The 13,304-nt window shown below is 42.4% G+C and overlaps 2 protein-coding genes across 11 annotated transcripts in view; one reads left to right on the forward strand and one right to left on the reverse strand.

Annotated features, from left to right (window-relative positions):
• The window catches only part of TBC1D7 (TBC1 domain family member 7), a 72,045-nt gene extending 66,818 nt beyond the window's left edge, over nt 1-5,227 (forward strand). For 2 of the 5 annotated variants that reach the window (XM_068931825.1, XM_068931826.1), the window contains exon 9: nt 2,879-3,063. In XM_068931825.1, the coding sequence (XP_068787926.1) occupies nt 2,879-3,048 (170 nt within the window). In that variant the 3' untranslated portion in view covers nt 3,049-3,063. Of the gene's footprint in view, nt 1-103; nt 1,388-2,878 lie in introns of those variants that run through there. The other 3 variants (XM_068931832.1, XM_068931838.1, XM_068931834.1) reach the window with 3 other exon arrangements.
• The window catches only part of PHACTR1 (phosphatase and actin regulator 1), a 344,608-nt gene that overhangs the window by 39,681 nt on the left and 291,623 nt on the right, over nt 1-13,304 (reverse strand). For all 6 annotated transcript variants that reach the window (XM_068931821.1, XM_068931822.1, XM_068931820.1 and 3 more), the window contains 2 exons: nt 11,902-12,110; nt 9,649-9,805 (listed from right to left, as the gene is read on the reverse strand). In XM_068931821.1, coding sequence (XP_068787922.1) covers nt 9,649-9,805; nt 11,902-12,110 — 366 coding nt within the window. The remainder of the gene's footprint in view (nt 1-9,648; nt 9,806-11,901; nt 12,111-13,304) is intronic.

Below are 13,304 nucleotides of genomic sequence, written 5' to 3' on the forward strand. Positions count from 1 at the left end.
TCATCAGTGTCATGCCTCTTGAATTCAGTGATGCCAGTGAAGAGCTGCGCTACTGAATTTAATGTGTTAACATGTACTCTTCCTGTACTTTACTGTTTTGCAGATTATCTATTCATCAGAGAGGCTGGCAATGACTATTACAGGCTGCATACTTAAAGGGACACGTTGATGTGATCTACTGCATATGAGAACACTTCCTCTTCATTAATGTTATTAACATAAATTGTAATTTTACATGGTCAGGTCTGAGGCTGAAGAAGTTAGTTTAATCCCCATATATGGTCTGAGCAGTGCTTACGAATCCCAGTGCACTGAAATGTGAGCACTATTCTCAGCCATGCTTTCCACTGAAAGTCATAGTTGTAACTCTTCTGCATGTGTGCAAATGAAACATATCTCTCTATCTCCGTGTGAGCCTGGTGTTAACACTATGTTGAGAGAGAACATGCAAAATTCCAGCCTTATATAACTGTGTAAGGTGTAATGGTAAACATAGTCGCTTTCTTGGTACTGCTGCATCTTTCCAAAACACATTTAATCCCATATAAAACGAGGTCATGAAGCCCTATTTACTACAGGGCCAACTGTTCAAAAAGTCACCTCTATTTATTCACACAGAATAGCCTAGATATGAAATTCCTGTGCTTCTCGACATAAACATGACCACGTGCACATGTTAAGACTGTTCCTTCTCTAGTAGTCCCGCTCATGCTCCCAGAAGTAGTCATGGTGCACGTATCTGTGCACAGTATATTTAAAACCTGATTTGAGCTAGAAAGAAAAATCAATCTGTCTTATGTGTCTGACACTTTCACAGGAATTACCTTTGCTAATCTGCTGCACATGTGTTTTCAAATATGCCATAATACATTGAGGGGGGAAAAATGGAAACTGTAATGTCTGAGATGTAGAATCCTTTGCTCAAAAAGCAATTTTTCCATTTTACAATCATTAACCTATGAAGTGCAAATTTACTCCTGCCAGTCTACTTCCTTAATCTACTTGTACTGCCGTCTGATTTCTTTCCTTTACAGAAATTACAAGGTCATCCAATCTGAACAATTGTTGTTCTTGTGATTAACTCCCCACAATCAGCAGACACAGAATGTGAAGATTTATGGTCAGATTTTTCAAGGAGGAAATTTATGAGCTAGTTCTTAGTGAAGCTGCTCTATATTTGACAGCATTAAGCAGCAAAAGAAAAAAAAAAACCTTTATTTTATTTTAAAGCCAGCATAGGTATTATTTTGAAACAGCTTCTTCCCTGCTTATGATTGTTTCACCTTTTTTTTTAAATATTTGCCATTCTTCTAGCCAAAAGACAACACTGTGTGGGCTCCATGTGGCCTCTTGTTTACTGGAGAAAGAAAAGCCTATTTCTATTACTGACATATGCTATTTTATTGTTACTGGCACAAGCTTGCATTATATTATGCATACTATATATCACTAAGAATTACTTTGCCCAGCACAGAAATGTGGCTTCCTCCGAGGTAAAAGCTGACAGTGGTTTGACAACTAAAAGCAACACTGCAATCATTTTGGGCAGGAAATGAAGGATACCACACCCTATTGAAATGGCAGAGGAAAATAAGGTAGACAAAATATATTTGTCTCTGCTGTGTTGATAAAATAAGCTAGACTTCAAACATAGACTAGAAAATGAGGGGGGTGAAGTGGAGGGGAGGGATGAAGGGGAAATTGTAACCCCATAATTTATTCTGGCTTGCCTTCTACAGAGAAAGGATGGGAGAAACAGATGCTATAATGAAAAAGTGGAGTGACTTGTTCTGCTTCCATGAGAGCAGGCAGCAGGAGCAATGAGAGATCCTGGGGTAACAAATACCTTCACTGATTGGTAACACCTCTGATCAAAACAAAAACTTTTAACATGGTGCAAATGCTTTTCGTCTAAGGGAGGGCCACACCACTGCCTTTAGGGAGACCCTGTCCTCAAATCCCACTTCCCGCGCTGCCTGTTGCCTGCCATTAAGGGCATTCCCTTCCTGAGCACCGTGTGTCTCCTCCTTTATAGTAACACAAATAAATAGTCTCAGCACATCTGGAGCCCCACCTTCTCTCGTGGAGAAACACATCTACTTGGGGACAGACTGCAGCTAACCAGAATACATCCACTCTGCGAGGCTTTGCTTTCACTCACAGCAAAACAGCAGCTGGTCATTGCTGAGGGACATTGGTGGCAGGAGGGATTCGTTCCACCCTCAGGTGGCGACCTGCTAGAGAGGAGAGATCACATTGACAGGGCCATCCGGATAGTAGGTCAAGGACACTGTACCTCCCGCAAGCAACGGAGCATGTAGAGGTGATGCATTTTGTGGTGGTGATGTTATCCAAGGTCACCTTCCCCTTCCTGGGTTTCTCCAGTGACCTTACCTTGCAAATCCTAACCATAACAAATTAGCCAGAGGAAGTGGTGGAAACGTAAGTATATATCGAAACAATAGCAGTAGCATCCTTCCTGATGTTAGACTTGCCTTTGTCTGTGAGGAATGATGCTACTACTAAAATTCCTGATATAAAGGGACAACTCCACACCATGCTCAGAAATGAGCATCCTTGCTGTACTGAAACACAGAGTTAGATGCCTAAAGAGATTTTGATATCTAGGTGGTTTTCCAAAAGCATACAAACTTTGCTGTCAAAAAGAGTTTGTCAGCTAGCGGAATTTTCAAAAGTTCACAAGCACATATGTAACTCTGGAGACCCTCAAATACCCTGAATATATATATATATAGATATATATGGAAGTGGGCGCATGCGCGTGTGTTTCTTTTAGTGGTTTGCCCAAGGTCAGACAGCTTGTGGAAGATGCAGCCTTCCCAGAGAGTTTTAACCACAAGGTCACCTTTCCTTTCAGTGCAACAGAACTCACCAGGACACCAATCACATAACACAGACCCCTGCCTTGAGAGTCCATCTGATCCATATCCCTACACAGAAGCGACAGCAACTCTGCCCACGCTACTCTTGGCGGTTGTGCCCAGATGTGCAGTGATGACTTGGTTTCAATTTGTCACCTGTAGATAATCACCTGCTCTCCTTGCTTCCTTCCTCCTGATGCAAAGGGGAATTTATATAACTTCCTTGGGATTTCTCAAAAAAGTATGGCTTCTTCATCAAGCTTAACTAAAGGGAAAAAATGGCATTCTTCCTAGCTACCATCATTGCTAAAAGCCAGGCTCAGCTCTTTGCGGCTTTTCTCAATAGCCCACCATTCAGGCATCTAGCACTGTCGGAACCACCCCTCTAATCCAGGATTTAGATGAGCTCATTTACTACAATCCTATTTTCCGTGTGATTTATCCCCAACACCCGACATGCGAAGAGGCAGGCTCCACACACATGCTGCTGTTATGGATGAACTCTTGCTTCAGGCACTCGCTTTTCTCTCATTAGTGAAAGCTAACAATAAATGTTAGAATTGCAGACGTCAGAGGTAATTAGGAAGAAATTATTTCCCGTTACCCAACAAAACTAAGGCCTGTGAATAAAGCCTAATCCTACTGTCTGTCCACTCTTTTTATCCCTAAATGACTCTGAGATGGGGAGGGAATAAAATATTCTCCACAGAACTGGATAAAGAACAGTCATTAAGAGATTCGGTCATGTTCAACAGGGCCCATCTTGTTGCCATTCTCTGACTGAATAAAGCCTTCCCTCTCAATGGGATTGAATGCTGTTTAAATAATTAATCATTTCAAAGAGCTTCACAGCACAATTTTTTAGTAAGTAAAAATGATCTCTTTTGACTGTTCAGTCCCCTCAGGCCACTGAAGGGACCTCTGTGCATTTTAAAATGTCGGGTAATTCATTGCGCGGCCACAGCCGCTGGGTTTCTGAGCAGCTTCTGCGTGGCCCTGGCAGTGAGTCACTGTGATGTGTGCCATTTCCCCCAGATGACAAGACATGACTTCCTCTCAAAGTTCAGATTTCTTTTTTTGCCTGAAACAAAAAAGCCTGTGGGTGGGAGAAACGGCGGCTGGGAGGCAAACTCACAGCAGCCAGGTGGTCGTGGGTCCACACCGCTGGCGCGGCCTTGGGAAGCGAGGCCGCAGAGGAAGGTCCTGCTCTGTCTGCCAACACCCTGGCACTGACTACGGACAGGGCAGTGCCACCCATGGTGTCAGCAAGCTGTCAAGTGAACACTGGCACGTTCAGCAACTGAAGGACTATTTTACAGGAATAAGTGAACACTTAGCATACCAGACTGGAACAGCTCTCAGATGCTATCTTTAAAAGCAATTTCTTTCGGACAACTTTTCAACCACTCAACTGTAGGAGACCTTCTATCAACACAATGATAAAATTCTCCTCTCATCACGCTGCTCTTTATTTGGGTTGGCCAACCTGAAAAGTTCAGCTGACTGAAACTACCACCTTGTCTTCCACTGGCATCATGTTTAAGAGGGAAGCAACCTTCAGAGATAAGGCATGAAAGTTATTCAACTGTCCAAACGACTACTGCGCAAACCTTAGGAACTGTGATATTTCTGCCAACTTCATGGTCAGTCTGAAAATATTATCGTTTTCTTCTACTCTTTTTCTGCTTCATCTCTCATCTCTCGTTTGCTGATTACAAACTCTAATGCTCTTTTCTCATGAATACTACTCTCTGTCATACACACACACACAGGTAACTAGCACCTGATGTGATCGAGGCCAAATATCCCACAGCAGATGCATGATATTTAAAAATCCCTGGGAATTTTTTATTTTTGTGGGATTTCATCAAGTTCATTTCATCAGAGGATTTCTGTTCCCAGGCAGTATTTGCCAGGGTAGCTGAGGAAGACATGGTATTGATCAGGGCAATGTGTAAAGCAGATTACCTTTCAGATCAAGAAAGGTGACCACCATCTGTCAAATTTGTCGTTCCATTACAAAGATTTGACATGTGACTTTTCATGCTACATTTCTAAATCACAGACACCTCAATGCATTTCCAAAGCCTCAATGGGACTATAAATATATCTGGCAAGTAGGCATGTCCGTATCTCATGTGTACATATTTACAGCCACATGCATACACACAGTGTCTCAGTGATCTACTTTCATGCTTCCTATCCTTTGTCTTGCGATACTTGCAACGTATTAAATATATTGCTTCAGATCAAGATTTTCTGCTTGCTGTTGTAAGGACAGCACCCTATAACGTATTGTAGAGTGAATAAATCTAGGACTATGCAATAAAACTACTGTATACTTGACAAAGGAGCTTGCCATTGACTCACTGATTTAAAGTCACAGAGCACATACAGTAAGACTCACAGGACTCAGTCGAATAACTGGATGTCTATGGCTTAAACTCACAAGAAGTCAAGCTCTGAGCTTCAAGACTCCTGTACACAATTGCCAGTGAGCATCTTCAGTAGAGACAGGGGATAAGAGACTCCAGGAAGACTTGAATGCTTTAGAAAGTCTCCGTCACAGGATGTGTAGCAGGTCAGCCACTGTCTAAAGGCACATAAATGTCTCAAGGAATGGTGGAGGCTCTGTGAAAGACATGTAGAGAAATCAAGTCTACCTAGTTCAAGGGAGTGGCAAGTCCTCAGAAAGGTCTAGTGTAGTGTATAGCTACGGAGGGTGTAGTGTACAGCTATACAGGGACACATACTTTATCTAAAGTGCTTTTGTGCTTATTAAACAACACTTCGATTGAGGAGGTCAGTGTGGTCTCTTATGACCAGCATTATGATTCCCTGAGGAAAAAGAAGTGCAAGGGACCAACACAGAAGCGCTCATCTCAGTACTGGGGGACAGTCACACCGGGTCTGGGAGAAATGCAACTCTGCTTAGAATCGATGACGGCTCCTCGCCAGGGGCTCCTGATAGGCCATGCCTTTGCCATTGCTCTTGGGAGCACCTCCCAGTTCTCAGATCCAGATCCTATCATCTGTGTCCTCACTTCACTGTAAGAACGCAGATATGCCCTAGTCCTCTCGCCCTGACACCCAGCAAAATCTGGACATCTCCACAGAAGGTAGTATCTGCTCCACTGGGACTCTGATCTGAAGGACTGGGGGACCAGTGCTTCCCAGTAGATCAGACATAGCCAGAGAGACAAGAAGAAGGCAGACTTCTCTTTTCCCTCTGCCTGTTAACTCTTAGAGTCCTGTCTATCCTTCTGCTGTCCTCTTCCTACCTTAATGCTACCTAAACGCGCTTGTGCAGCTGTGAAGCTGAGCAGGCACCAGAGGGATAAAATGGAGATGGAGCTTGTGAGAAGCTGAGCAGGCAGACAGAAAAGAAAAACATACGCCCTTACAAAGAAAAACTTACTTTAGCATTGAAACCCAGAATTGCAGAATGGAAGTTAATGGATTTATAAGGATTTTTATTAGCCAAGAACCTGGCCTGTCCATTTCCCATTCTCAAGTTGCATGTGGTTATAAGCTAAATACTGCAACTTAATTCACTGTTTTTGCTCCTTGATTCATAGTTGATATCACATTTTGGTGTAGTCTATTCTGGTTTGGTCTGCTAATTAGTTGCTGCAGCTGCTGCACAAAGACAGCCAGAAAATAGTCTATGGTGCAGTGGCCAGTTCATATGGCTGGAATTCATGTGACTTGGGCTCTCCTTCTGCCTTTCCAGGACATATTTTGTGGTCTTGGGCTCCATTTCTGCTTGGGTGTGCATTTGCTGATCCTTGATATAGGATACACCTGAGTGAAGCACTACATTCATGTGAAGTGTTACTATGATAGGCCACAAAGGTCTTAATTTATCTCATGGCCAAGCTAATATTCAGAAGATACATTGTGGGCCAGATTCTGCTGTAATATATATTCTCTGCAGCCTTACCTCTGCAACTGGTGCGGTGTAAGTCAGAGTACTACTGCCTCAGCATGGTAACAAACTAATTGGTTAAGTCTGCTCTGGAGTCTGTGCATCAGTCTGCCCACCAATAAAAATATCTAACAATTTTCTGCTACTAATTGCAGACTCGGAGGTTCCAAGCTGTATTTAAATAGGATATGAACAAACAGTTCTGAGCCACATTAATTCCTGGTGCAACTCTAATAAGGCTGGCAGAACTATACCTGAGATAGATTTGATCCCAAACAATATGTCAACAGTCAATCTCTCAATATGCTTGTTCATAAGCTTCTTTCTTTAAAAATAACATTCTCCTTACACTCCTAAATTCTGATCTGCCAAATGCTACAGCTAATGAGCTCTCTCCAACTAAATACTGTGAGGAGCACGCATAAATACTGAAGCACCCTAATCAGCCTCGTGGTGCAAATTAATTGTTCATTATGGGTAACAATAACTATTTACTAAAGTTTTTATTCTGCGTTTTTTATTTCTGTAAGTAGTGTATGTGATTTCATTGGCTGGCTATTTTAAACCTTAGGGGACCATTGATGGAACAGTACAAATCCCTCTGAAATCAAAAATTGCTGGTTGCAACTACAGTCTGATCTTCTCTATGGACTATAAATGCTTCACTACTTCAATTTTGCGTGGCTTTTATATCACTATGTTACAATTACTGAGCAATGGCAAAGGATAGATTCAGTAATGAAGTCCGAACAGTAAAGCAATATTGTCCAAATTGAAACATTCTCACTATTTCAATATAATATTAATCAGTGTGTATCCACTGATACATCATATTTAGATAAGGCCCTGGTAAGACATGTAACCTCCCGTCTGGTGCTGAAATGTCGGTAGCTTATTGTGTACTAGAGATGAGGAAACAAGTTTTCTCCTCATATTTCTTGATTGCTTTTAACTACCTAAAAGGATGAGATACTACTGTAAATGCTAGTAATTAGAAAGTCAAGCTGGCCACTATATATTATGCCAGAGAAGGCTTGTGAAACTCTACCAATTTCAGTTCTGTTACACTGGTATGAAAGGGGAATGAAGCAGCAGTGGCTCAGCTATTTTTTGAGTTAGTACGTACACTTTTTAAATTATTTGAACCATTCATTATTGTCCTTATGTAAGTCCTAGCTATATTAGAAGACAAGATCAAGCTGCATTAGTCAGACTGCGAATGAGCACAGATAACAGGACAAGTGCATTTGGGAAAACAAACAATGCCATTATGAGAATATGGGGCTTAGACAGAAAGGGTTCTAGGTATTGCCAAAATTAGTTTTCCTTGTTAACAAGAGACAGTGCAGAAAATTCTTTGATGGGGAAAAAGCATTACTTGTGAGAGGTGAGATGTAAAATATTTATAACACAAATCACCTGGGGCACAGAGTGAGCTGTGCAGAGTCAATGTTTGCAAATGACACTATTATTTACCTTCATCAGACAGAGCTGCAAAACTTTTGAAAGACTAAGCTAACACAGGCACACGGGCAGCACAGTGGAAACACGGTTCAAGGTCACTGCGAGGTCAAGCAGCGCAGAGTAAGATACACTGAGGGACAAAAACTCAGCTCCTCACACACTTCAAAGGGCTCAAAATTAATCATAGAAGGTGAGGTGTGGAACCCTGCTGTCATGCACTGCGCTGCTCTTTGGGACCCCAAGCTCCCTGCACCAGCTACAGTCTAACAAGGTTTTAAGCTGAATGAAGAGCAGGTTGTAGAATAACAACTATGGTACCATCAACAGTGCAGCACCATCTAGCATCCTGCAGGCATAACTGCTCAGGCCCTTTCAGCAAGAACGCTGCAGAATTAAACAGGTTTTGGAGAAGGGTAAACGTGGTTAGGCACAAGGAAAAACCTTCAAAGATGGTTTGGAAAGATGCGGCTAGTTTATCCCAAAAAGGAGATAACTGAGACAGGCTGTGACAGAAGTGGGTAAAATAATGAATGAGGTATTTATTACGAGCTCCTGTTCTTCCTGTCTCCATAACATGGTAGCATCACTGCCCTCCCACCCTCACCCCCAGAAAAAACCCAAACCCCCAATGGCTAACTGGTCTTCTCCTTGTGCTCCTCTCACAGTCACACTGGAGCGCAACTATAAGCATTCATCAGCTCTGCCAGTCCTACCAAGCTGATAACATAGCAGTATTAAATTGACTGCAGAAATTATGGATAGACCTTCCCACATGGCCTCAGTTTACTAATTCTCGACAGAAATCTTCCATGTTTAATAGCCACCCTCTATACCCCATGCAATACAGAAAAATAGAACAGTTAGTTGGTGGATTACATTGTTATGAAGAGGAAAGAGTCTAGGCAGGGGGAATCAGCCCAGGCTTGACCCAACAAAAACAGGTCCTGAAGGACATGACTATTTTGGAACAGGAAAAGGCTCAGCCACTCAATGGAGACACAGTCAGGAGGGAAGGTCACTCCTCTGTCCTTTGGCCAAGCCAACGGCCTGTCAAATAGCACGCCTGCAGCTACAATCCAAAAGGTTATTGAAGCTGAACTTTTCCCAAGGGTGCACTGGAAACAACTAAATGCATATAAGTCATTCTGGTATTCCCATAGCCAAAAAATCTCCTAATGAAAAGGGGCTTCTGTACAGGAAATCATATTGGAGCAGAAGTAATGTCTAGAGTCTGGGTTTTTTTCCATGGCTTTTCCTAAACTGGACATTGTGAGCGAAGTCACCCTAAACTTTCATAGGCCAAAGATAAAAGCTATAGCTGTGCCCCACCACAAATTTTTAACAAGGAGATTTAGGAAAATGTTTCTCTCTTACCTTGTTAACTTTGTCCCAATCTGCTGCCTGAGTTCGAGTCTCTCTTCATCAGTCTGCATGGGGAGGATGTTCTTTTCCTCTAGCTCTCGTTTGGACGGCCTGTTGCTCAGTTTGATTGCTAAAGAGTCCTTCCTGCAGACTTTCATTGCCAGGGAACCTGCGGGAGAAAGGAGACGCTCTGCCAAAGAAGGTGTCATCATTTCACTACAGCATGTGGCAGGCAAGGCAGTACTGGCCAGGGGAGGATACTAGGCTCTCACTCCAGTATGACCTGTAGGACAGTTAACTTCAGCTGTTCAATAAACCTCAATTCCTATCATAATAAGGAAAGGCTGAATTTGGTATACAGGATTAAGAAACAAAAAAATTGCTTCATGGAAAGGACTGGAGAAGAAGGGCTTGTTTCATAATCGCTACCAGCATCTGTAGTTTTCTCCAGTATGGTGCATCTGTTCCACACGGCGGGATGAATAATTCAGCCATAGAATCTGAGTGGGTAGCAGGGCCTACCACACATGTGGAAAGAGAGGGGTCTCCTCTCTCTTGCAACGTAACATCAAGACCGCCGAATTAGCAGTAAAAGGAACCAAATGTCTGTATGAGGAAGCAGCATAGATTTCTATGTACATTAACTGACACTGCTTCTTAGGCAGTAACAGTGGCAAAGACAGTGTGAAAACCAGTGGCATTTTGTGGCTCATGCTTGCTTTCCTTGGTCTGCAATCGCAGCCCTTTGGGCAGGGTAGAGAGGAACAAGCAGAGAGAAACACAAACCCATGAGAGGTTTTGGGCTTCGGTAGGAGAATGCAAGATAGTGCTGCTCTGCTCCTTAGTTTAAGAGCAAAGACTGCCTAATTTCACTTGCAGGGAAAGGGAAGATTTTGAGGCAACGAAATATGCCTGTTTATTGTTCTAGAAACCTGTCTGTGTGCGTTTTAAAAAGGCTCTTGGTTGACTGTACTGCTCCCAGGTTTCAAAAGAAAAGAAATCCAAGGGCCTGAACCTTCTAGACCTGCAGGATGACAAATAGTTGTATACAGAGAGTCTTGTCTTCATGAGAGAGTCTTAAGATGTCAAAACAAGGCAGGAGATGGGTTTTCTGAGAGAGGTCAGAACGGGCCAGAGGTCCCTTCAGACTGTAATTGCAAAAGGGCTATCAATTAACCTCTTCTCCTCAGCTTGATGTGGTCCATAGTAGTGACAATTTGGGCTCAGATATGAAGAGAAGAACAAAACCCTAGTATCTAAGCACAGACCAATTTACTCTCACCTGCATGCTCAGGGAGTTTATAAAATAAAAACTAGCAGAGTGGGCAGCAGTCCTGAGCAGAATTGTGTGCCTGCATATTGATCTCGTTTGATTTCATCTGCATAACGCTCTCTACCATTGTAATCTAAATTGTATGCTACAGGCTCTTTTAAACACATGGTATCTTCCCGCTAGATGTACTATAAAGAATAAAAATGAAATTCTCTTCCTCTTTTTATTCAGTTTTCCTTGTGCAGAAATTTCAAGGCTATTTTTTGTCTGTTCTTTACTCTGGCAAATCTTTATCAGCATAAATTGGGAATTTAAGGAAGGTTGTATTAAAAAGTTGAGGAAGTTCTTGAACTTTGACCACAGCATTTGAGATTGTAGTTCCAAAGTTGCTGAGTGCTGGTTTAACTTTGATACCATTGAAATCAAAGGGAAGATCTCCCTGTCCTCAGTGGCAATACAAGCCAGTGCTGGGTGATTTTCAAAATCCAGCTTAAAAAAAAGGGGAGGAAAACAAGACTACATTTAGGGGTTTATTTCACTGACCATGACCCATTTCAAAGCATGTGCATGCTTATGCTTTCGATATGATTTAATACTTACTATTTGTAAAAGGTCTGATTCTCTGCTATCAGCACCTATTTCAACTCTACTGAGCTGACGCCGATTAAAGCCAAAGGAAGGACTTGTCTACACCAGAGACACTCAGGAAAGCAAATCCATAAGTCAGCTGTGTTTGGAAGCTAAATAAATGGCATTTATTGTCTGCATGAGAGCCACCCACACAGGGACTGATACGGATTAGGAAAATCACTTTAAATTCATACTACTGGTTATTTTGGATTAATTTACCAAGTGTTCCCATGCAGTCAAGCCTTGAGAGATGCAAAAGCATGGCCAGGAAAGAAAACCCAGAGGCTTTGCGTTTTCCTTTTGCACTGAGAGTTTAGAGGAAAAATTAAAAAAATGAAAGGGAAAAATGAAATGAGTCTTACTTGTAAATAATGAGCTATCCTCATCATCATCTTCCTCCTCTTCCACTTCCTGTCTTGTGTAAAGGCAGGAAGAATCTTCATAGTCAGGTTCATGAGGCACATTTTCTTTATTGTCATCGCATTCGATCACAACAGTTGGCACTTGTCTCATGTCTGGAAGGCCTCCAGGTCCTGTTTTTGTAACACTGTCACCTGCATGTAAACCAGAACTGTTGGGGAAGAAAAACAAATAAATAAACTACATGAAACAGCCCAGTGGAAGTCAGGGTTGCTTCTCTTGTTATATTTAGGAAAGTAGCGATCTTTCATCCCTTTTTGAAAAGAAACGAGGATAGAAGAATCTTCATGATCAGCAAGACATCGAATGGCTACGTTCAGTACACATTAGAATTAAGCTACCACACTTGTTAGGGAGAGGTAAAACTGCATATAGGCAAAAATACAGGCAGCCAGGACTGAGAACTAAAGATCTGCGGCAAATACAGCTTCAAGGCTTAATGGGGACCTCCACCATCCACTTAGGGTGACAAATGTCTTCAATCTGATATCTACGTGACCTCTCTATAGGCTTGCAGACTGCAGGAAGAAAATATTTGACTTGAATGCAGAAAAGGGAGTAAAAGAGTGGGAAAAAGGAAAGCAATGGATGTAGAGAAAGAGTGTAGAAAGGCAGCAGAAATCTATGACTTGGATTGTTTGAGCAAGGAGCTGTTGATTGACTTGGGGAGAAGGCAAGGGTGGGACTATCCAAAGGGGCAAATACAAGCATGTGAAACTGGGTTTGGAGAAAACAGACTTTGAGAGCTGCTGAGAGTAATGAGGGAGGGACATAACAGCTATATGTTATGAGGGATGCAGTGACGATATCCCTTCTCCTGTCCCTGGCTGCCCATTCCCACCACCTCTGCCCCCAGCACACTTTGGCGTGTCTGCAATGCTGCTTGTGGAGCTGTGTGGTGAATCTGTTCAGGTTTTTTTAATCAAGGTTCGCAACACAGCTATAGAAACTGGTGAAGCAGCACAGCTGAACTGGCAGCACAAAAGGTAAGAAGAAACAGGACCAGCCTCCACTTAGCATTGTCATGGAGGATCATGAAACTGTGTCCAGAGACTGGGCAGGATGCAGAGGAAGGGGCAGGCAGAGATCAACTGAAAAGGAGACTGACTAAGCCACTGCTGGGAGGGAACCCAGGATGTATTTTCCAAATGCTCAGTGCTTTGCAACTTTAACGGCGCCCTTGTATCGTAACTTTTGTGAGTACATTAAAACCTTGGGAAATCTACATATCCACACTGAAATACCTATTGAATCAGGAGACATCAATAAAATAATTCCAAGCCTGCCAGAAAACGTGAACTGACAGTTGGTTTTAAATTTCTCCTTCCTATATTTGCATCTGTAT

The sequence above is a fragment of the Struthio camelus genome, chromosome 2 (genome assembly GCF_040807025.1).
Source record: "Struthio camelus isolate bStrCam1 chromosome 2, bStrCam1.hap1, whole genome shotgun sequence".
In the NCBI taxonomy this organism is placed as follows: domain Eukaryota; kingdom Metazoa; phylum Chordata; class Aves; order Struthioniformes; family Struthionidae; genus Struthio; species Struthio camelus.